Source organism: Marmota monax, unplaced genomic scaffold, assembly GCF_021218885.2.
Source record: "Marmota monax isolate L192 unplaced genomic scaffold, Marmota_monax_Labrador192_F-V1.1 WCK01_AAM20220418_F8-fsc00199, whole genome shotgun sequence".
Classification (NCBI taxonomy): Eukaryota; Metazoa; Chordata; class Mammalia; order Rodentia; family Sciuridae; genus Marmota; species Marmota monax.
In genome coordinates, this window is record NW_026694340.1 from 2,276,511 (window position 1) to 2,302,003 (window position 25,493).

A 25,493-nucleotide genomic window follows, 5' to 3' on the forward strand; every position below is an offset into this window, starting at 1 on the left:
AAGCAGCTTTTTAAGTTTGTTATGAAAATCCTATTCTCATCTATTTCTAATCTAAAGAAATCGACAATATCACCCAACTGAAGTGATTCCCATCCAAATATAATTAAAAATTTTTATAGGAAATTACCATACTTACCAACATGTTTTCTTCACACATTTCATTAGCTGGTAAGGTACTAACATTTCTAGTTTAGAGGAAAAGCCTAGTCATTCTCTTCAATTCAATAATTATCCTAAAACCAAGCAATTTTCATCACAAGCCCCATTCTGCTAATCACAAGATTTAGAGAATCTGTACCTGGATAACAGTACCATATCAACTACAAGATTTGTATTTCTGTAGAGTCAATTCTTATAGGACCTGAGAAACAGCTACTTGGTTCCAAATCACTTGGGCATTGCATTAAAACCACTACATACAGATGGGCTGCGTGTCCAGTTAAGGTATAAAGTGATAAAGCAAAAAAAAAAAGAATATTTGTTAAAAAAAAAATTAAATGGAAATATGCAGAAATATTAAGGGCTTTTTGCTCTGGACAATTAACCCCATATACCAGATATACTATCTTTCAGATCAGAGAAAACGTGGACCACTCAAGAAAATGTATGCCACTTATACACTTCAAAATTGTGCATTTTCCTAAAGCTTTGTAAAAAAAGGGAAATGCTGTAATTTCTCTATTGGTTCCAAATTCAACACAGTACAAAGTAAGGAAACATTTATTTACTGCACTCACAAGTAATGATTAAATGTCCTAAGGTTTATCCCAGTAGCTTAAAATATCAAATGAAATGTTAGTTCTCAGAGAACTGTTTTAGCTTCTAATTCCATTCAAAGGATAAAAAGGGGAAATTTTCATTAAATGTTGAACACTGGCACTTCAAGTGCCACTTACCTCTTGTGGTCAATGCACATAATACTAAACCATGATCCAACAATATATTTCCATTTCACTTCACTATCACTTATAGACTTTAACACAGGCTAATGTTTTCACTGCTTTCTTAACATGACTTAACAAATAATGTACAAATTGTTAAGAACTTACCAATTTGTCAATCATTTAAAGAATTCATGTAATGTACACAGCAATATAATATTTATAACCAGAAGCACATCTATTTATATGGCACATCTATTTAGCGTTAAATAGACATATCATTTAAGTTCTACCTAAAAACATGCCATTTTATTAAAATAAAACCCTAAAAACTTAACTCGCAAATTATAAATAAATATAGTTTCACAAGCAGATCTTATTGAAGCAGCATAGATTTCCTTTCTTACAAACAAGTAAAGAGCATACCAGCAATATGACAAATTTACTCTATGCAATATAAATAAATCCTCAAATTCATGTCAAGAATGTCAAGGAGTTCAAGAGAGATTATGTAGTGGCCTTGATTTTTTTATTTTTCTTTACCTAGAATTCTACAAATTCTAAAATTTATCAATTGATTAATCTTTTTAAATAAACAGCACCAGTCTTGTTCATAGATACAATTAAAATTTGACTTTCTCAGTTCTTAGTTCACAAGTTTATTATGAAAAACACTGCAGTGCTCTTGTGCAGTAACATCGTCTTACAGGAGGGGGAAAAACAGTTCTGTTCAAAACAACTCACCAGGTTCTGACAATAACAAAGAACAACATGGGGCTGAGATTTGAGAAGGGAATAAACTGAGTGCAGACAAATCATACAATTAAATTAAACGGTTTCCCTGAAAATAAACAAAACGATTTCAAAACTCACAAGTAGAGGGGAGGCCTTGGTACTTATTTTTAAAAATGTTCATTAAGCTCCAATGATTGTTTGCTGCTATCCTTATCTACAGTCATGCTGAGTAAAGCTATAGCTAAATGGAAGTTAAATTGTATTCACGAGGTGTTAATGTTTACATCTTATTATCTGCAGTCTCTCAGAGAAAGCAAAAGTAACTACTATGCCAGAAACTGGTTTCTTGACCAACAATGTCGCTTCAGCATGCAATGAACTGGTTCATTCTAAAGTGGTCACGGCTGTTGATGACAAGAGGCTTTGTATTTTTATATGGCACATCTTTTGGTCCATGTGAAAACAAGTTTTTTGAATGTTAACTATTTTCTGACACTTTGGAGTTACTGTTGCTCTTCCCATTTCCATTAGGTCAATATATGGTTCATGGCAATACTGTACAAGTTTAAAATTTCATTACAGGAAGTAGTCTGGGGTACGACGAGTAACATGTGGTTCGCCTCTACGAGGTGCTGGATCAAACTGCAAGCTGCAAAACCAGACAAGATGCATGATCAATCAATGAATGTCTTGGGAACAATCAAAATTAAGAACTCCAGTTGTCAAATTTACACGTTTCTTTCCTATCTAAGTTTAACTTCTCTTAATGAAACAGAGCCATAATTGCAGCTGAATCGTGCATTTACTTTTCTAATTGTCCTCCCCTTGAAAAATCCAAAGCAACTTTAGTCAGAGAAGTTATGCTTTTACACAATGGGGGTCCCTCTAAGACTGTTTGAAAAGAAGGGTTTTAACAGTAATTAAGGGGGAGTCAAAAGAAAGGGTTCTATTAAATAAAAAATAAATAAAAGAGGAGACAGGGACTTGTTATGTTGGCCAGGGAGGCCTCAAACTCACAATCCTCCTGTCTCTGCCTCTTGAGCAGCTAGAACTACAGGCTCCTTTAAGCACTTCTAGTTAATAAGCACTGGTATCAGGGATTGAACCCAGGCTAACAACTGAGCCACATCCCCAGCCCTTTTTTATATTTTTATTTAGAGACAGGGTCTCACTGTTTTGCTTAGGGCCTCACTATATTGGTGAGGCTGGCTTTGAACTGGTAATCCTTTTGCCTTAGCCTCTAGAACCACTGGGATTACAGGCGTGGGTGGCTAATAAGCAAATTTTAAAATATCTAACATATTGTATCTGATCTCTCATCCAGAGAACAAAAACATGGTTTAAAAGTCCAAAAATCTAATAATTCATATTAGAATCTGTGCAGGATGAGTTAGCTTCTGCTGATGTGTTTCAACATATCACTGCTCCATTTCAGAGACTCGCCAAGTTGGAATCTGGCTTAGCTAAGTTTATAAACACTATTAAAATTAAATATTCAGGTATAACAACCAAATGTTCAAGTGTAAATACTTACAAAGAATATTTTAGAGTATCATCAAGTTCCATGATTGCAGCTTGGTTACCGCAACGATAACAATAGTTTGGAGCACTGAAAATTGTTACTACATTCCGATCATGGCACCAGTTATATCCCTACAAGGAGAAGAAAGGAATTAAAGTTTACTTATTCCTTTCCTATACAACTAAATGTGACATCCCTCCCCCCCACAAAGACTTAAGAAATATTAATACTTTCTTTCTAAACAACATATAAAACACAAATATACCCACTTTTCCCCAATTACAAAATTATTTTATTATAAAACTTAAAAAAAAAAATAGCACTAATCACTAAAGAATAAACTGCTTATCTATCTGCCCTTCTTTCAATGACAGTGTCTCATCACCCTCTCTTCTGGCAAAGATCTTAAACAGCCCATTCCTTTTAGAGGCAGATGCCTAATATCCTTCAAAGGCCCACATGTTAAAGATGTGGTGTCCAGGGCTAGGGATGTGGCTCAAGCAGTAGCGCGCTCGCCTGGCATGCGCGCGGCCCGGGTTCGATCCTCAGCACCACATACAAAGATGTTGTGTCCGCCAAAAAACTAAAAAATAAATATTAAAATTCTCAAAAAAAAAAAGATGTGGTGTCCAGGGTGCAGCTATTGGGAGGCAGTGAAACCTTTAGAAGGTAAAGCCTAGTGAAAGATCCTTAGGTCATTGGGGGGGGGGGGGGAGATGCTCTGTCTCCTCTGCTTCTTGGCTAGAGAGGTTACCATCTGCTTTGACATAGGGTCCTGCGACGTGCCACCCTCTGACAAAACCTATGGGGCAAAATAAACCTCTCTACTTCACAAATAGCTTATATTGAGTATTTTGTTTTAGCGACAAAAAGCTGATTAATATACCTACTCCTGGACACCAGAATCTTGTTTGTTCCTCAGTCATAAGTGAAGATCCCTAAGCCAGTCAAAGCCCACCTGAATAAATGAGCTACTTCTGACACTTTTTGTGTTTAGTTGTGTTCACAAAGCTCTTTCCCTATCTTTAACCAAGTAAGATTTTATTATAATAATCACAAAGATACATTAGTATTAATTTAAATAGTACCCTGAAAGTATACTAATTAAACGTTCTGTGCAATTTTTTCATTCAAATCTCCTGTAATCCTACCATCTAAAGGACCACTTAACATTTGTTTCTTCCTTCTCTCCTACATATATATATACATGCTAAATATATGAAATAAACAAAAATGGGATCATAAAATGTATCCCTCCTAGCACTGTACTTTCCCACCCTTAAATCTCAAGTTTATTTCCCTGCCATTAAGAATTTTGTGAAATTGTATTAAATATGTATTTCATTATCATCAAAAGTTTGATTTTAATTCTAATGTACATCTACTGAAAAGATTCAGGCTATAATGGCAAACTCACCAGAAGAAATACATGGACTGTGCCATTAAAGCATTAATGTGAATGCCACTTCTTTTCTATATCCTTTTTTCTTTAGTTTACTAAAAAGCAAATCATGTTTCCAAGAATAAAACCTACCTCCATCACCAGCTGGTGAGCTCTAGACACCAACGTGAGGCCATTGGCATGATTAAATGTCTCAGAAATATCTTGTCCAAATGTGTAACCAGCTCCTCGAGGAGATATACCCCAACCACCACGATCATCTGGATCTGACCACAGCAAGTCACACATTGGACCCTAAAAAGCAGATTCACATTACAAACAGCTTTACAAAAATGGCAAATGCATAATTTGAGTAATTCATCAGAAACAGCACAGTACTAAGTCATACATTTTAGTGGGATTTGCTGAAAACAGTAACAGATTTTACAGTTAAAACATCCAGGGGCTGGGGTTGTGGCTCAGCAGTACAGAGCTTGCCTAGCATGTGTGAGGCCCTGGGTTCAATCCTCAGCACCACATAAAAATAAAGGTATGGTGTCCAACTACATCTAAAAAAAAATAAATATTAAAAAAAAGACATTTTTCAGCTTTATGAGGAACAGATGATATCACTGGGTCCTAAAAGCAACATGTCCTAATCTCCCTGTAGTAAGCAAATTTCAGTACTAAGCAGTATTGGCTAGTGTGTAAGGTATTGGATATTAAATCGGGGGGTAGGCAATCTACCACTGAATTACACTTCCAGGCCTTTTTGTTTTCAATCAGGGTCTCAATAGGTTGCCCATGCTGGCCTTGAATGAGGGATCCTCTTGTCTTTGAGCCTCCAGAGTCACTGGAATTACAGGTACACACCACTATGCCTGGGTAAGGCAAAGATTTTTTAAACGAAGTAGGTTCTTTTTAAGCCTAGTCCCACAGCTGTTATTATTTTAGCAGGTATCCTGGCTTCTGAACAATGGGGTTGACAAGAGTGCTTATACCGTGTGAAATTATTTTTGAGGATTAAATGAATAAATACATAATGAACCAATTACAATTAAATTTCTCATCTCCCTAAAAAGAATTTATTACCAAATAAAAGTCTTACCTCATGGGGAACTTCCTGTAGACGATCAAGTGCTCTGATATGATCCAGTGTGTCTATGGATGGTGAGAGGCCACCATGTAGACAGAAGATCTGAAGAAAGATTGGTTTAATATGTTAACTTCATCTAAACAAACTGTAAATATTCTAGACTAAGCTTTAGGCAGTAGACCCTGTCACTGGCCTCACTAATATTTCTAGGCTCTGCCTAAATGAGATTTAACTCTGAAGGATCCATTTTTGTTCCAGGAAACACTAAACTACTGAATACCCTTTTTTATTTCCTGATAAACCATCACTACTTTGTCTACCTCAGTCAACTCCTTCAAGAAAATGTCTAATTCTCCCATCCCTTGCCAGAGATTAGTATAGTATCTTCATATTCAGAATTCTCTTACTTGTAAGTTCTGTGTACATCTCTACCTGGACCAGTAACAAGTACAATACATCTCCTAGACTTCTCCCAAAACAGACTAACAGGCTGGATGGTCTATGTCTTCCATCCCTGTTATCCCACCTCATACAAAGAGAGCATTTTTAAAAGTTTTAAGTGAATGCTATGAATATTTGGGGAAAAAAATCCCTAAAAAGGATGTGAGGATGGAAAAAAAGTTAAAGGCACATAAACATTAAGGAAGGAGGTCCCTAAGAATAATCAGCAATATGAGTGCACAAACCTGCCCATCCACCAAGGCAGTGAGAGGAAGATAGTCAAAAAGATCTGTAAAATATTTCCAAACATTTGCATTTCCATATTTTCTTAAACATTCATCATAGAAACCATAAACTTGTGTAATCTGCCTGCTCTCGTGATTCCCCCGAAGAATGGTGATGCGTTCCCGGTAACGAACCTAAAACAATAAAATGGAAAACATTAAAAACTCTTTGAAAATTCAAATGATAATTCAGAGTTCCAATTATATTGAAAAAAACAGCACATATCCCCCAATTACAGTGAAATGAAATCACAAATCCATGATGAACATTTTTTTTTAAAGAGAAGGAGAGAGGGGCTGGGGATGTGGCTCAAGCGGTAGCGCGCTCGCTTGGCATGCGTGCGGCCAGGGTTTAATCCTCAGCACCACATACAAACAAAGACGTTGTGTACGCCAGAAAAAACACTAAAAAATAAAAAAAAAATTCTCTCTCTCTCTTTAAAAAAAAAGAGAGAGAGAGAGAATTTTAATATTTTTTTTTTTTCAGTTTTTGTCGGACACAACATCTTTGTTTGTATGTGGTGCTGAGGATCGAACGCTTGAGCCACATCCCCAGCCCTGATGAACATTTTTAAATGCCCATGGGAGCCACGTGCAGTGCAGCACACTGTAATCCCAGGAACCTGGGAGGCTAAGGCAGGAGGACCTTTGCAAGTTCCAGGCCAGCCTCATCAATTTCGCAAGACTATCTTGAAATTTAAGAAGGACTGAGGATGTGGCTTAGTGGTAAAATGTTCCTGGGTTCAATCCCCAGTACCAAATAAGTTAAATGAATAAAAATTAAATTTAAATAAATAAATAAAATCAAACTCCCTTTACTACTGACTTTATTATATCAAGCATAATCATGATATAAAACCTCATACATGATTTTTCAGTTCAATGATTTTTAGTAAATTTATAGTTTTGCAATAATCATCACCCACAAAAGACCCTCATGCCTGGTTGCAGTCACTCCTCACTCCCACTCCTATTCTCACTTCCTGGCAACCGCTAATTTACTTTCTGGCTCTTGAGATTGCCTCTTCTAGAAATTACTTAGAAATAGATTAATACAATAACATAGTATTTTGTGCTAAATATTACTTGAAATATTTTTGATGCTTATCCACATTGTAGCACAGATCAGTAGCTGGACCATTTCACATTCCCACCAGCAAAGCATAAGGTCATTCTAATGGATGTAAAGGGTTATCTCACTTTGACTTTAGCTGCATTCCCTTGATGACTAATAATGTTAAAGCTTCTTTTCATATGCTTCCTGACCAACATATCTTCTTGGATAAAATATCTACTCAAATGTTTTGCCCATTTTAAAATTATGTTTTGTTATTAAGAGTTTTTTTTTTTTAAATTTTGATCCTGAGGGTGTAGCCCAGTGGTAAAGCCTGTGCTTAGTATGCATTAGGCCCGAGTTCAATCCCAGCACCAATAAATAAATATCTGAAAATTCACATACACATACTTTTTCTTCTCCGAAGTCTTTTAAGAATAAAAAGGTCAATTATGATGAAGCCAAATTTTTCTATTTGTGATGGATGTTTCTGTTAACAAATCTTCTAATATAAGCAGTATCACAAAGATTTTTTCCTAAGTTTTATTCTAGAAGTTTTGCATTTTAAGCCTATGATCCATTTGCTGAAAACATCCTTTCCAACAATATTCAATTTCCAAGGCTACCATGACAAAAATACCATGGACTAAATATTTAAACAACAGAAACTTATTTCCGCATAGTTCTGGAGGCTAAAATCCAAGATCAAGGTGTAAGCAGAGTTTATTTCTTTTGAAGGCCTCTCCCTGATTTATATAGACATGTTCTCCATGTCTTTCCATCCTCTCCCCTTATCTGTGCCTTAATCTCTTTTCATTTTACCTTAATTACCTCTGTAAAGGCTATAGTTCCAAATATAGTCACATTCTGAGGTACTAGGGGTTAGGACTTCAACATACGAACTTTAAGCAGACACAATTCATTCACCCTCCTGCATGAATTCTTAAAGGTAGTATATTTGCTTTTTTTGCATGCTGGGATTGATACATAGTAGTAGCTGGATAGTTTCTTTTATAGCACCTAGAGTCACAGCAGAACAGTTCCTCCATCTAATCCAACACTTTCATTTTTAAAATGCAGAACATAATAAGTTCTAGACCATTTTACACAATTCAAATATTAATCACCTAAAATTAAATTCTGACTCTTGCTGAAATCACATCTCTACAACAGCCATTTTATCATTCTGAATATTCTTTAATAATAAAAATAACTGTTGCCTAAGAAAACCAGCGGGGGGCACTTCTTCCCCAAAAAAAGTAAATTCAAAGAATATTTTTTTAAAAATACCCTATTTAGCTTCCTTAGCTAGGTGGCATGGCGCATGCCTGAAATTCCAGCATCTAGGGAGGCTGAGGAAGGAGGGTCACAAATTTCAAAGCCAGCCTCAGCAACTATGCGAGTTCCTATATTAAAATAAAAAGGGCTGGGAATGTGGCTGGATGGTTAACACTCCCGGGATCAATCTCCAATTTAAAAAAAAACAGGAAAACAGAAAGAAGTATTCCACCTCCAAAGAATACCATTTTGTATTTCACCTTCAAATCTTCACCTGTATATCTCGCAAAGCTACAACCAGTGTGGGTATGGGTACCCACACGCATATGGGGTTTGGGATTGGTTACTGGAGATTGAACCTGAGGCATTTTGACACTGAACCACATCCTAGCCCTTTCTAGTTTGAGACAGGGTCTCACTAAATTGCTTAGGGCCTTGTTCCAAGTAGCTGGGATTACAGGAAATGACCATTTCTAATATTCTAGATTTTTGTCATGCTAACAGCTGCAAACTGGGATTTAAGTATCCACTCACTGTTGAGATATTTAGATCAATATTTTCTGATAAAGATAATGCTGTAATGTTTATAAGAATAATGCTCTTTTCCTCTTGAAATTCTTACTTAGTAAAATTCTAATTATAGGATTATTGTCAGAGAATATAAATACTCCAACACTTGTTATGTTTATCATTATACTACCTCTCCATAATCAATGTACTAAACTAAAATTCCTATCTCGCCAATCCTAACATTTTTCAAATAAGCTGATTAAGATATTCTCTTTTGTTTTTATTCTGTGCCATCCTCTTACTCAGAATGTAGGCATCTATAATTATAATTCTAAAGTCCAAATTATTTGCATTCCTAAAATGTGGAATTTTCTTCTAAAACTTAACATTCATAAGGAGAAAATCACAAATCATGCGAACAAGAGGACTGTCTTAACCCAGTTTAAAAGGCCCAAAACATAAAACTGAAATTACCTTAAGAGCTACAAGCAGTGTGACTGTTTCAACTGAATAATATCCTCTGTCAACATAATCTCCCATAAACAAGTAATTTGTATCTGGTGATTTGCCACCAATTCTAAACAGTTCCATGAGATCATGAAATTGCCCATGTACATCTCCACAGACAGTGACTGGACATCGAACCTCTTGCACGTTGGATTCTTTTGTCAGGATTTCTTTAGCCTACAGAGGGGGGAAAAATGAAGCAATCATTTGGCTTTAAACAACATTAATGAAGATACATTTACTCACACTTGATGTACCCAAATAGGCAAATTTAGTAAGATGAAACTGCAGACATGTATAATCCCATTAAAATAAGATATGGCTAGATTCCATTCATTGGCTATCTCACCCCTGATATCTAGGAGAAAAAATGTGTAGCATGGTACATACAAAGCCCCACTCTTATCAATATCAGGAGTTATTAAGCCTATCAAATTGCCATCTAACTAAAGACTACTGAGACCATTAGCTGCCACAAAAGACCAACTATAATGCTGCCACTCTGGGGATTTCAGGCTATAAGAGGGTTTCTTGGTCAGGCTTTATTTCTCCTAATTTTTGGAAGACATTAAAATTTGGTCTTTTAGCATATTTCTTTATACCTAAATATAAAGTTCTTTTTCAATGAACAGTTTTTCAATGCACAGGCTTTTTACGTTGCTTTTATAAAATCATTTGGTGGCATGTACATTCCCCCATAAAATCACAAATTCAGGGGACTGAAGCTATAGCCCATGGCAGAGCACTTGCCTAGCCATGTGTGAGGCACTGGGTTTGATCCTTAGCACCGTGTAAAAAAATAAATAAAGGCATGCTGTCCATCTACAACTGTAAATTAAAAAAAAAAAAAAAAGGAAGAAAAATCACAAATTCAAACATTACTTTTAATGGCAAACATTTCACACATTAGAAATCCACGTATCATTTATTTATTCAATAAACATTTACCGATCACTTATTATATGCTACAAACACTGGAAGACAATCATTTGCTCAACCATCGGAATGACAATATGTGCCAAGCCCTGTACTGGCCACTGGAGTTCTGTAATGTACAAGCAGATTACTCCTACTGCAGGGAAAGAAAGGCTACAAGTAACCAAGCAAAAAAGTACAGACTATGTAATGCCATGAAGGAAAAGAGGTTAACTAAGGAAAACTGCTTTTAAATTAGATAGAATAACAAAATGTAATAAAAAAAATTGTTGCTAATGAGCCAAATGCTCATTACATTTAGGAACAACAAAGGACAACAAGTTTAAGACAGTGGTGTGCAACCTTAGTTGCACATTAAACATCCCAATCGGGCTGGGGATGTGGCTCAAGCGGTAGCGCGCTCGCCTGGCATGCGTGCGGCCCGGGTTCGATCCTCAGCACCACATACAAACAAAGATGTTGTGTCTGCCGAAAACTAGAAAATAAATATTGAAAAATTCTCTCTCTCTCTCTCTTCTCCCTCTCTCTCTCACACTCTCTCTTTAAAAAAAAAAAAAAAATCCCAATCCCCAGGTTTTCCTTCCCCAATTAAGTTGAATTCTTTGAAAGTGGGATCCAAACAATTTTTTAAGTGTCTCTTCAGGTGCTGGTACTTTTTTAGGTACAACCAAGTTTTAGAACCACAGTTTTCTATTCTTCAAACATTTTGAGGCACTTATTTCCAAATTCTCAACAACCACTAACATCCCCAAAACAATAATTTGATCCAACATTTTTAGGAAGTTTAGAAAAAAAATCATTTCAAAGTATACTCCACTGTCATGTCCACTAATTAGAACAAATTAAAAAAAAACCCTCATTTCAAGACATTATTAAGAAATACAGCTAATCCACTGTCTTACTGTATTTTGAGAAATTTCTAGGATAATTCCTATCTCTGTTGATTTATCATTACTAAAAAGCAGCTAGCTGCTCAGTAGATATAATCCATTATTAAGTCTTCTGGTATTAACACATGTCTAATGTTTTCAATAGCACCTGGCAAATACTAATGCAAATAGCTGAGAATAAAATAACAGATCCTACCTCAGAGAAGACTGAAAAAATTATTCAAACGTTTTAAAAACAAAGACTAATAGTCATATACCATGTAAGTCTCAACAAGATGTAACTTTCATATTTAATTCTATCAGAAGCTAAATTTCAAAATACACTTCTACACACTTGATTACCTAAAAGGCTATTTAAAATGAATGGTTAAAAAGTTGTATTCAGGACTGTCGAAAAATTCCTTAATTTTTGTGAAAGAAAAATTAAGCCTAAATGCTACTTGTTTCTTTTATGTCAATTTAGGCAAATCACAATGATAAACATTCAAGTTGTGCAAAGAAAAAATTTTCTTGTCAAAGAAAAAATTGACTCAGCTGAAGCAGAATGACCCTTGAGCTCCATTCCAGAACTCCTACTTCCCTAGGGCAAGGAAGCCATCAATGGCAGTTTAGTGTCTGTTCTTTCAAACCTTGTTAAAAAGGTTTACATATGAACTGTATGCCTGTGAGAAACATAATAGTTTCCCCGTGTTTTAAAATTAGAACACTGTTCAACAGCCTGCATTTCTGAAAATACATCTCAGAGTTCATAACACACACATAAAGACCTTTTAATTCCTTAGTGGATGCAGAATAGTCCCTGACAGATTACAATTGGAGGAGTGATATGTATAAAAATACAGAAATGTATATCCTAGTAATTTGCTCCCTTGTAGACATATGCAACATATTTCCTAAAATACTATGAAGTAGACTTACTGGTGTAATTTAGTAGTTTGTATTTTCAATGTTTACACTATCAATTCATCTTCCCAAATGGAAAGGACACTATAATCATTAAGTGAAAACTTCAACTTCTAAATCGGGGAAAGCCAACCAAAGTTCTTTCTGTCCCTCCTACCAAATTTCACAGAAAAGAATTCATAATAACTAAATATTGGAGCAAATACTAATATATCAAATGTAATCATCAAGGCAACTACTAAAAAAACAAACAAAAATGAAGGGTTGGGAACCAGCTGTAGAGTGCTAGCATGTGTGAGGCCCTGGGTTCAATCGCCAGTACTCCAAGGTGGGGGGAGCGCTTGCAAATATGCTTTTTAGGTTTTTGTCTCAATTTACCAACTTTAACATAATTATTTTTACATAATTACTGACCATAATATACTATTTGGAATGCTAGAACATTAAAAGCTGAAGATGTCTACACTAAAGATTATTTTACATTCAGGAAAATATTAGAAAAGGAAAAAGAAAAAAAGAGATGTTTGAGGAAAGCTGTGTTATATATAACCAGAAGTCAGGCCTGAAGAACCTCTCTCTCTAGGGGTCACCCTAGAGCTTCCAGGCCCTCATGAATCATTAGCTTCAAAGATGGCTACTAATCTCAACTCTCTAGTTCAGTACTCAAAAAAGAAGCAGGTTTCTTTTTTTAAAAAAATATTTATTTGTAGATAAACACATAGCATATTTATTTTTTATGGTACTGAGGATCGAACCCAGTGCCTCACACACTCGAGGCAAGCACTTTACCACTGAGCTACAGCTCTAGCCCCAGAAGCAGGTTTCTTAAGGTAATTTAATTAACATAAGAGGCTTGATGTGTGTGTTTAAATAACCATTTTTTTTCACTCTAACATTTTGACTTCTGTATTTAAAGGATCATGTTATGGTACGAAGCAGAAGAAAAACAAAACACATGCATTCTAAATTTTTTTTGCTTCTCCTAAAAACATTTTTTTGCAAGGCTTTCAAATTTGTCAGCTGATATAATTAACATTTGAAAATAATGTAATCAGTGCCATATCGCTTTGATTCAGCAAAACCCCTTCTGAAATTCAAATGGCACAAAACTAAAATAAATGAATTAAAAAAAAGAGATTTGATATATAAACGTCCTAGAACAAGGTTAAAACTGGAAATAGGCTACTCTATTAATAGAATCTTATTACAAGTAATTGTGGGAAGTTAAAAATTTTTCGGTGTCCTAGAATCTGAAGAATTTGTGGAGACTAACTTGAAAGCAATCTGTGAGAGTATTAGTTTATTATCAAAATCCTCTCAGCATTCTGGTTTGGATTCAGACATCTCAAAATTATTTCCAACCCATATAAAACAATCACCTAGGGGCTGGGGATGTGGCTCAAGTGGTAGCATGCTCATGGGGCATGCGTGCGACCAGGGTTCGATCCTCAGCACCACATACAAACAAAGATGTTGTGTCCACCGAAAACTAAAAAATAAATATTAAAAAAATATATAAATAAAAAAAATATTCTTTAAAAAAAATAAAACAACCACCTATACAGTAAACAATTGATTCTTTTTTTTTTTTTAAACGGTAGAGGGGATTGAACCCAGGGCCTTGTGCATGCAAGGTAAGCACTATACCAACTGAGCTATACCCCTAGCCACCTGGACATTTTTTATTATAGGCCGTCCTAAAACATCATATCATAAAATGAAGGTAGGCTTAAACTAGACCTCACAAATCATCCAGGCCAAGATTTTTAAAGGAAGATAATTTATTAAAAGAGAAAAAAAAACATGGAACTAACAACAACAGACTCATTAACCTATTCGGGGAAAAAAAGCTGCAAATTATGTATTTCTATATTCAATCAAGTAAACATTTAAAAGCACAAAATAATTACAACTGTGACAAAAATCCTTTGAATAAAAGACTGAAAAACATTAAAATGTTGGGTTATGGTTCATTTTTCAGTGGTGAACCTGTAATACATGGCTATCTGTCTATTCCTACCCACAAAAACTACTCTTTCTTGGAACTTGCTGTTTGTACTCACAAAGACCTCTTTTAAAAAAAAGACTGACCGATGTCCCATTTTATTTTCATGAACTTAATTTCATGTGACATTGTCATGATCATTTAAAACTACTATATAACACCCCCCTGAAGATCTATATATCTTTACTGTTTATCTGAATTTCTCTTCAGGAAATTTTCAATTGTGGGACCACACAGCAAAATAGTAAAACCTGTTTGTTGTTCACAGGCATTGCAAAATTGGATTACGCCAAATTGTTACACAATAATAGAAAGAATGCACCCATTCTCACATATAAAATGTCATCTCACTGGTTTAATAGGCAATTTTTCACTTCTGGGTACAACTTTTTCATTCCATGTTTATTTACTATATGTTATTTCTCCTCAACAAATTGTCCACCAGTGTTCTTTGAGCATCTAATCATTAAGAAGTAGACACTGGTTCTTCCTCTTCTGGTCTCATCTGTGGCTTACAGTGCAGACTTGGCCAAGTCCAAGAACCACACCATGGACAATCAGTCCTGAAAATGGCACAGAAATGGCATCAAGAAACCCTGATCACAAAGATATGAATCTCTTAAGGGAATAAACCCCAAGTTCCTGAAAATTTGTGTTTGCCAAGAAGCACAACAAGAAAGGCCTGAAAAAGATGCAGCAAACAATGCCAAGGTCCCTAATGCACCTGCCGAGGTTATCAAGGTCCTGGTAAAGCCCAAGGAGATTAAGTCCAAGAGGCCTTCCTTGCCTGCCCCAAGCTTGGGAAGTGTGCTCATGCCCACATGGCCAGGGGTTGAAGGCAAGGCCAAAACCCAAGCCCACGCCAAGACTCAGGTTGCAGCTCCAGCTCCAGCTCCTCCTCTCAAGGGTGCCCAGGTCCCTGCGAAGACTTCACAGTGAAAGCCTCTGTCTGTGAATGTGAGGACAGAAGGATTGGTGTGACCCTGGAGCCCCTGTGTATAGGGGACTAGTGTCCTCCTGTGTTATTTGTACTAATAAATCCAGAGGCAGGAAAAAAAAAAAAAGTAGCAGATAATGTTCTTGTTTATTTATACAAACTATGTTTTAACTTGTTATTTTAATTAACTTATTGACATTGTTTCTCTTATTTTTAAATATACAGCCCCCCAAATCTCCATGTCCATTTTTACTTTGTGATTTTTCTTCTATAACTGTTAAAAAGAAAATCCACAACCTTGCTATTTTCTTTTTCACTTCCTTTGTATTTTCTTCTCCCTTTATTTTTCTCTTCTGCAGTACTAGGCACTGAACCCCACAACCTCACACATTCTAGGCAAGTACTCCATCACTAAGCTATATCCCCAACCACCTCCTTGCCATTTTTTAATAGTTTTTGTTTTATACTTTAATCTAGGATTACATGACAACTACTTTAGCTTCTTATATCAATTCTTTAAATCTGAATAACATTTAAAACATAATGACATTGTGCTTTCTCACAGAGAATATGAGTAAAGTAATAGCTTTCTCCTTCAAAACATCAGGACTTGGCAAATCAGATCATGCCATTCTACAGCAAGGCCACAGGAGAGCAGCAAGTGGCTTTGTTGAACAAAACACTGGCTATCACTCCAGGGAACACCCAAGGGCAAATATTCAATACCTTCATCAGGATCTAATCACACATAGTCTGCACCATAATTGTTCTTCTCATCTATACACTTAGGTACAGTAGATACCTTTATCATATACATTTTAAATAGTGAATAATTAAACAAGGAGTTGTATCTGAAACAACAAAAAATCACTTAATCAAGGACGAGGATTGAACCCAGAGGCACTAACCACTGAGCAACACCCCCAGCCCATTTTTGGTATTTTACTTAGACACAGGGCCTTGCTGGCTGGCTTTGAACTTAAGATCTTCCTACCACTTCTGGAGCTGCTGGGATTACAGGCGTGTGCCAGTGTGCCCAGACTTAATATTCATTTTTGGTGTCAACTACTTGAAAGGGATATAACTAGAAGCACTTTCTTAAAGATATTTACTAAATGTGGCCTCCTTAAAACAAATAAATAATGAAAAGTACTCCTACAAAAGCAAGTTCTATATAAGTCAAACAGAAGAATCTCAAGGTCTGGGGCTGGGGATGTGGCTCAAGTGGTAGCGCGCTCACCTGGCTTGCGTGCAGCCCGGGTTCAATCCTCAGCACCACATACAAACAAAGATGTTGTGTTCGCCGAAAACTAAAAAATAAATATTAAAAATTCTCTCTCTCTCTCTTTCTCTTAAAAAAAAAAAGAATCTCAAGGTCTATATTAAGGAAAATGTGTTTAGGCTCATCAGACAATTAATGACCTGAGCTTAACTAAAGAAATTCGTTTTTTTGTATTACAAATTCTGCCCTTGGTGAAAAGGTCATTATATATATAAGAATACACCAAACAGTAATCCTTTTTAGGTAAAGAAGAAGCCAATGCTGGTCTTGTGTCTTCTCTGGGATCAAACTCAAAGTCAACACAAATAAGCTCTTCACAATCTTAGTAATACTAATAGTATTATTTGACAAAGGAATCCTCATTTTTTAAAAAAGTCATCGTACTATTAAAAATCTGATTAATTCTGGACTGGGGTTGTAGTTCACTGGAAGAGTGCTTGCCTAGCATGTGTGAGACACTGGGTTTGATTCTCAGCACCATAAATAAGTAAATAAAGATCCACAGACAACAAAAAACATTTTAAAAAATCTAATTCTAATGTTTATTGGAATTCTAGTTCAAATAAACTAGATACTTCTTAATACACATCTACCAATACAAGATATAGAGAAGCTAAGCTGGAAAAAAATGCAATTAATTTTTAAGTTTTGCTTTGCTTTTCAGTTTTGAAGTCATTTAAATACTTCTTTAAAAAAGTAAAACTCTCAGTCAAAAATAACATTTTTTTCAATATCCTAAGAATTTCATTTTGCTTCATATAGCTTTTAAAAATCTTTTTTATTTTAGTTTTAGGTGGACACGATATCTTTTTTTTAATGTGGTGCTGAGGATCGAACCCAGTGCCTCACACATGCCAGGCAAGTGCGCTACCACTTGAGCCACATCCTGAGCCCATATAGCTTTAAAAAAAAAAAAATTGTTTAGATGTTGATGGACCTTTTTAAAAAATTCATTTATTTATATGTGGTGCTCAGAATCGAACCCAGTGCCTCACACATACTAGGCAAGTATTTTATCACTGAGGCACATCCCCAGCCTTATTCTGTATTTTACTTAGGGATAGGATCTCAATGAGTTCCTTAGCGCTTCATTATTGTTGAGGCTGACTTGAACTCGCAATCCTCCTTGTCTCAGTCTCCCAAGCCGCTGGGATTACAGGCATGGGCCACTGCACTAGTCTTCATATAGCTTTTATGGAAGATAAAAGGTACATCCTGTGATAATGTTATTTTCATAAATGTAAAAACAATTGAGGTTTGTGATAAATTAGTATATAAGACTAGATTTGAGTTGTGGGTGGTACATAAAGTTGGACAAACTGCTAGTCCCAGAAGCAAATGAATCTTAATTACCTTCAACTATAAAAACTTTCTCCACACTACTTTCATTAATTACACTGAGGCAAGAGTATTGCCAAGATTGAAGTCATCCTGGGCAACTCAGTGAGACTGTGTCTCAAAATAAAAATAAAAAGGGTTAGAGATACAGCTCAGTGATAAAGTGCTTACCTAGCATGCTTGAGGCCCTGTAATCTCCAGTACTACCAAAAAAATAAAAAATAAAAGAAACAAAGAGAAATATACATATGTGTATATATTCCTCTGTGTAATGTTCTAGGAACTACTTCTTTCTAATTGGCCTCATAGGTTAAGGTCTAACTTTAAAAAGGAAAACATCAGGAATAAAGGATGATTCTAATTCCAAAATTATGTGTTGTCTCTTTGCATCATATAATCACGTTAGCTTCAAACAAAAGTAACAACCATTTTCTTTAAAGCCATATATCTTGTGCAATAGGATGACCTCACTCATTACCAACCAACTTGTATGTATTAAGCATTTCAAATCATTTCTGCATACAGGGAATAAATTGAAAATGTCACTACATGTGTAATTATTTAAACATTCTCACAATAATCCAAGTAAATAAGATTTAACTACTCTGGGTCTTGATTTCTTTCCTCATCTGTAAAAATATGATTTAGCCTGCATAGTTTTTAATGCAGGCTAACATTAAAATTCTACCCCAACCTAGAGTATTTTTTTTGTTTTGTTTGTTTTTCAGTGCTGGAGATATGGAACCAGGGACTCAATGCTTGCTAAGAAAGCACTCTACCACTGAGCTATGGCCCCAGCACATTTGAAGCCTGTTTTATTTATTTGTTTATTTGTTTGGTACTGCAAAATGAATTCAGTGGTGCTTTACCACTGAGCAATATCCTTAGTCCTTTCCATTTTTTGAGACAACATCCCACTAAATTGCTAAGAGTCGTCCTAAATCATTGAAGCTGGCCTTGAACCTGTGATCCTCTTGCCTCAGCCACCCAACCTGCTAGGGTTACAGGTATGTACCACCACACCTAGCTGGAAGTCTTTATTAAGTCAAAGTCACCCAACATAAATAGAATAGGCATTACTGCTAGTGTACAAATGACAGCTGGTAGTGAAATCAGTTACTGATCACCATTAGCAGAAACATTCTAAAATATTTTCTATCAAGAGTTAATTACAAGACTGACATAATAGAGCATGCCTGTAATCCCACCTACGTGGGAGGCTGGGGCAGAAGATGAAAGTTACGACCAGCCTGGGCAATTTAGTGAGATCCTATTTCAAAATGAAAAAGGGTTTGGAATGCAGCTCAATGAAAGGTGAAGCATGAGCAAGGTCCTGAGTCTGATCCCCAGGCACTGCCAAAAAAAAAGTTAATTACAAAGTCAACTTTCTGACAAACACGAAACTTTGCTATTAATCAGAGCAAAAACCAAACAAATCCCTGTGCACTAAATAAGATAATGCTATACAGACAAAGCTAAATAATGATATTGATGCACATGACGGATTAATACTGGTTGAATGAATTCCAAAAATAAATGTACACTCATACAGCTAATAGTACCAATGACAATCAATAATCTGTGAACAACACTTTATGTAGCAGGAGAACAAATTCTGTTTTGTCCCCTAGGGGGAAATTAGAACAAAGATTTGCAATAGTCTTTTTGTCCCAGCATCACAAAGGTAAGAACTATCATCTGTAAAATAATAAATTCAATGAACATAAGAATTCTTTTCAAAAAATGTTACCATTGGGGCTGGGGTTGTGGCTCAGCAGTAGAGCGCTTGCCTCGCACGTGCGAGACCATGGGTTCAATCCTCAGCACCACATAAAAAAATAAACAAGTGAAATAAAGGTGTTGTGTCCAACTACAACTAAAAAATAAATATTAAAAAAAAAGTTACCATCTGTAATAGTAACTACAATGACTAAGGCAGAGGTGAGAACAGTGAGTACAGGAGCAACTGGCCAGCTCGTTTAGATTTAGATACATACACATCTCTCCTTTTTCATCCATTCCAAATCACAATCCATAATACTAAAACATATAGACAATAATGTTGTGTTGTGCATAAATTAAGCAGTTAATCCCAGACTGTTCTCTATATTCTTTCAGACCCCACCCCCCAAGTCATTTACTGACAGCTAAAAACCTTTCCCTTCTTCAGCCTATTCTGCTAAACCAAAAGAATAGTTATTTAACAAAAATCTTCCTGTTTCTAGTCCCAGTCCAATTTATATCTTGCTTGGGTATAAGAGGGCTTTTTCAGACAAGAATGAAAATGAAAAAAATGATACGGGGGAAAAAGTTGAATTAAGAGAAATGGGTCAAAGTAGAAAGAAAAGAATATTTTCTTGTCCAACTTAATTCTCTCAACAATCTCAAAAAAGAACTCACCACCATCTCCACCCAAATTCAGTGTCTCCTGGTTTTTACCTCCAAATAAAACAAAGAATAAACTCTGACACACTTAATTTACAATGAGATAGGGAACACATTTTGTGCCATAAAACAGGAAAACACCATCCAGGCACCACCTGCATGCCTGTAATCCCATCTACTCAGGAATATTGCAAGTTTGAGGCCAGCCACAGCAACTTAGCAAGACTGTCTCAAAATAAGACTAAAAAGGAGGGCTGGGGTTGTGGCTCAGCAGTGGAGCGCTCGCCTTGCCTGTGTGAGATCCTGGGTTCAATCCTCAGCACCACATAAAAATAAATAAACAAACAAACAAACAAAAAAGACTAAAAAGGGTGGGGGGTGTAGCTCAGTGAAAAAGCACCCTTGGGTTAAAATCCCCAGCATCACAAAAAATACAAAAAACAGAAGAACACCAAGACTGAGATATATTATTCCATCTACTCCTCTAGGAAAACTCATCATTCTTTCTGAAGTATGAGTTTCACCTTATATCCCATTTCTGAAGACACAGAACTTTTAGCCTTGGATAGAAAAAACAGAAGGACTGATACCTGCATATGGGAATAGAACTGATTTGTTTCCTCCATTAAGCTAATACAAAACTGCATTTCAATTTCACACTGACAGATCATGAAACAAACATACATACATTTGACTGTAGAAGCTAAGGATGAAAAAAAAAGGGCATTTCATAAGCCGCAATTACTGACTTTTATAGTCAGTTACATTTTATTAGAATATTTTACAACTCAATTTCTGGGTCATAATTTCAGACAAGTCACAATGACCTAGGGTTTTCATCTCACTACTCTTATTTGAGAAGCAAATGTAGTTAGCCACGTACAAAATGGATGAATAATTACTGTTTCCAGGATAAAGTAAGACAACAGTATATGACATGAATAGAAGCTTTCAAGATAATTGTTGATTCACAATTCGGTTTGGGCAGATTCACCGGTACCCCTAAAACCTCCACTATCAACCTTCCACCCCCCACCTTACAATTTTTTGAGACAGGGTCTTACTGAATTGCTATGGCTGCCCTCAAACTTGCCACCCTCCTGCCTCAGCCTCCCAAGTCACTGGGATTACAGATAGGTGTGCACCATCAGGCATGGCTGCATCCTTCATTAACACTACCCCACAAAAGAGAAGAGGATCTATAAAGCAACGCTAGAACACTGGGATTAGAATCCATAAACCCAGGCAATCTCAGCCTTAGCCCCTATAGTCAAGTCATTTTATTTTTCTGAGCATTTGTCTATATGTATTATAGAATAAAAATTGTACATGAAAGTATGATGAAAATAATATTACGTAAGATGCTTCTCCCACATGTTTGTTCTCAATATTCAAACTGCTTCTTTTTTCATTTTTTTTTCCCAAATCACTTCTATGGAAATGTGCCCAACAGCCTTTTAAATTAAACAAACACATTCACACAAGTACATTACTCATTTCATATAACAATGTAAAAGTAAATGAAGTCATAATGACTGCATTTTATTTATAGTGCTTGTAGAGCAAAGGAAAATGCATACTTAGGTGAAGAATTCCACTGGGGAGAAACTAGCTATCAAACAACATTCTCCATGTGTTTGAAAGCTCGAAGTTAAAGTAAAAAATCATACCTAAGTTAAGTCACTACTGACCTCATATAATAAAACTTGTTGAGTATAGTTAGTCAATTACACAGATGTAGTTAGGCTACTGACTATAGAACTGTACCCAAGACAAAACTGCACTCACACACCAAATTTTAAAACAAATTAGGATCCCCTAAAATGAAAAAATATACTGTACATACAATAAATATAAACCTTAATCACATCTGAAACATTTTAGCTAGTCAATAATGTTGGCCCTTGTCTATAAAGTATCTTTTAAAAAACCTACTTATATACTAATGAAAAACTTTAACTCAGTATTTTCAAAATTACTATTTAGAAGACAATTACATCAGAGTACATGTGGTTTTCACACAGAGATGCCAATGGGCTTCAAATATTCACCATGAAAACTTGTTTTACTAGAACTTGTATGAATGATATCAAGCATGCACCCCATATATCTAAAAAGCAGTCTTCAAATTAACTTGATTTGGGAAGTTAATATAGTTCCAAAAGTTGGCATACTTATGAGTTAAAAATATTAAAAAGGCTGTGCGATGGTATCAAAAAAAGGACCTATTCCATGGTTACCTCTTAGGTTAACACCTAGCTTCAATTATTATTTTTACCCTTTTGGCTCTCAGAACTAAAATCTATACACTCTGAGTGAGCAATGAAGATAGCTGATTAGCCTCACTACATCTTAGTTTTACAAAGATATGGAAAATAACACTGAATTCATTAAGCTTCAGCCTCTCCACCTCAGCATCCAATGTGATCTTCTATAATAAGTCTCAAAGCAAACCCTATATTTCCATGGTTCGCCTCCTACTTATATCCACACCATGCTAAGTTTTTCCAACCAGATTCAAAGCTTCTTGAAAATATGCAAGATTATTCACTGCTTTTCGTGTCCATCATAAAAGTATGTGATCTTGAATATTCAATAGGTTTCGATATTTAAACACAAAATATTAATTTAAAACAAAAACATATATCAGGAGATTAAAAGTGATCTTAGAATGTATTTTAACTATTTTACAGACAATAAAACAAGAACTAAGTGAAGTGGTTGCCCCAAAGCCGGTCAGTTATTCATGTGGACTAGTGTTCAGAACTCACTAGTCATCTGGTGACTGGCCTTCGAATGACATCATTATTCCCCCTCTAATGTTTTCTTCACAAATAATTAGTCACCTAATTAACTATAGACTAAAAACTTTATAAGTACTGAACCCCCAAAGTCAGTAAAACCATCATTTATAGTAACTAAAAATTAAGACCTGACAATATACATTTAGTAATTTTTAAAGGCCTATTTCTAAACTTCTAAATACCAACCTCCTGTGAGAGAAAGAAAGGTAAAGAAATAGGAGACGTAATGCATTGCTAGAATTAAAATTCAATTCCAAGAGATGTCATCAACTAGTGGTGGAGTTTTGATCAGGCTTGGAATAAATAAATCTAAATTAAACTTAATTTCTAATTGTTCTTAGCACAGTTTTTGGAAAAGTCTGGACATACACATCAAACCTATGATCCTAATTTTCAACTCAAACACAAGCGAGACAGCCCAAATAGCTCTCCAAAAACTCTTCCATTAATACAAAATACACAATTCTATACTAAAACGAACCGCTACAAAGTTAATTGTGAAAAGGAAAGTTAAAATGTTCATAGTGGAAATGAACATTCTACATACTTTAGAAAACAGTTACAAAACTTTAAAAATACAACATAGCCGATAGCCAACAGGCTGTTTCCCCAACCCCTAAGGAAAAACAAAGCGGAATCAGGTAATAGAAAATACTTCAGTGTTATTAAGTGGACCACAACAATCCATTTTCAACATCTGTGAGACATCATTTAAACCTTAAGCACAAAGTCCGGAATCCAGTAACTACTACTGGTAGCCAGAAAAATAAAATCAAGTAACTTTTTCAACAAAGAGCGAGAATACCAATTTTGACGCTCTTCCAATTTGTTGCTCATTCTAAAAATAAATGGCAAAATGCCAAGTACGTTAAGCTTAGAGAAAGGTTTCACACTACCCAATTTGAGTCAGCATATAAATCAGATTAAACTGACACTTGATTTCCAATCCAAAAGCTCCTTATGTAGTATGACTCACCGTATTCTCCATTTCTTCCAACTATGAAAAATAAAGTTATACTATTCCCTTGTAACTACCACTATGACCTTCGCTGAAATTAGGTTACCGAATTCTTCTGATTTTTAAAGACGCCCTTTAAACAGGTCTCTGAAGACTTGTTTGGTGAGCATTATACAAACCACCAAGGACAGGACTAAAGCTGTGTGACCTTTACATAGGTCCTGAAATCTGGCCTACAAGTTTATGTTTGGGGGATCCTCGCGTTAGCGTTGGCCCGAGAATTAGGCCTGAGCACTAATGAAATGCCTCTCACCCACCTCACCGCGGTGGACCGGGCCCTATCCCGGGGTCCGAAGACAAGCTTCATTTCACAGAGATCTCAACCCGCCCCCGTCCCTGACCCTCCAGGTCTCGGATCCCCCTTGCCATTCTGCCCGGCACAGACCGGAGGCTCCAAAGCCCCGGAATCGGGTGAACGGCGCCATTTTAGGCGGCGGCAACAACCAATCCTCGCGCGGGAGGCAGGGGGCGCCGGGGCGCCGGGGAGCCGCCGCCGGCGCGGCCCGGCGCCGGTCGTCGAGGCTCGGGGGGCCCAGCCCGCGACTCCGCCATATTGCACCCTCCCCACAGCCTTCTCCTCGGCGGCCCGGCCCGCGGCGGGTCCCTCATAACAAGAGCAACCCACCTTCTCGCAGAGGCTCTTAACCTGGGACTCGGACAGCTGCTTGCACTCGTTCAGCTGCTCGATCCACTGGTCCAGTTCCTTCGTGAACACCTTCTCGTCCATGATGCCACCCGCCCGAACTGACTGCCGCTCCGCGCTACTCCCGCGCCGCCGCCCGCACACGGGCCACACGCACACGCCGCCGCCGATTCCCGGGGTACTTCTGTGGCCCCTGGCAGCTGCTGGGCGCTGGCCCGATGGCTCTCTCCGCAGTTCTCGGCCACCGGCCGCTGCGTCTCCTTCTCCGATCGCCTTGGCTCCGGAGCTCCGCTCTCTGTAATGGCGGCCGCCCGGCGTGGTGACGTCACGCCGGCGTCAGGAGGCGGCAGGGAATGGAGGGGAAACGGGCCGGGAGACGAGCTGCGCAACTGCAGAGCCGGCCGCGGTCCGACGCACAGCTGGGGCCGGGGCGTACACTAGGGCCAAGGCGCAGGCGCACTGTAGTGGGCTGGTGACTGAAGCGCCTTCGCTTTTGGGGCGTGGTCCCCCAGAAAGGAGGGGTTATGGGGGAGGGGAAGAACAGAGTCCAAGCAAGCGCAGTGCTCGAAACGGCCAACCCGGCAAATCCGCGAGCTCTAAACTTCGTGAGGCGCCGTTGCTGGTCCCGCGCAAGCGCAGTTTTGGTGGAGGACCCTGGCTTTC

At 37.0% G+C, this 25,493-nt stretch overlaps 1 protein-coding gene across 1 annotated transcript; it reads right to left on the reverse strand.

Moving 5' to 3' along the window:
* Window positions 1-1,524: 1,524 nt before the first annotated feature.
* Window positions 1,525-25,161, reverse strand: Ppp2ca (protein phosphatase 2 catalytic subunit alpha). The gene is made up of 7 exons (XM_046467616.2): window positions 24,813-25,161; window positions 9,657-9,866; window positions 6,302-6,475; window positions 5,628-5,717; window positions 4,673-4,834; window positions 3,151-3,269; window positions 1,525-2,265 (listed from the first exon to the last, which is right to left on the reverse strand). The coding sequence occupies exons 1-7, from the start codon at window positions 24,912-24,914 to the stop codon at window positions 2,193-2,195; spliced, it is 930 nt and encodes a 309-aa protein (XP_046323572.1). The 5' UTR covers window positions 24,915-25,161; the 3' UTR covers window positions 1,525-2,192.
* Between the last annotated feature and the right edge of the window lie 332 nt (window positions 25,162-25,493).

Bases quoted from the DNA above. Each gene is read 5' to 3' on its own strand.
- Ppp2ca (XM_046467616.2), bottom strand. From the start codon at position 24,914: ATGGACGAGAAGGTGTTCACGAAGGAACTGGACCAGTGGATCGAGCAG. The intron at 5,718-6,301 runs GTTTGTGCACTC...ATCTTTCTTCAG, and splicing joins CTGCCTTGGTGGATGGGCAG to ATCTTCTGTCTACATGGTGG. The intron at 3,270-4,672 runs GTAGGTTTTATT...TTCTCCTTGTAG, and splicing joins CTCACCAGCTGGTGATGGAG to GGATATAACTGGTGCCATGA.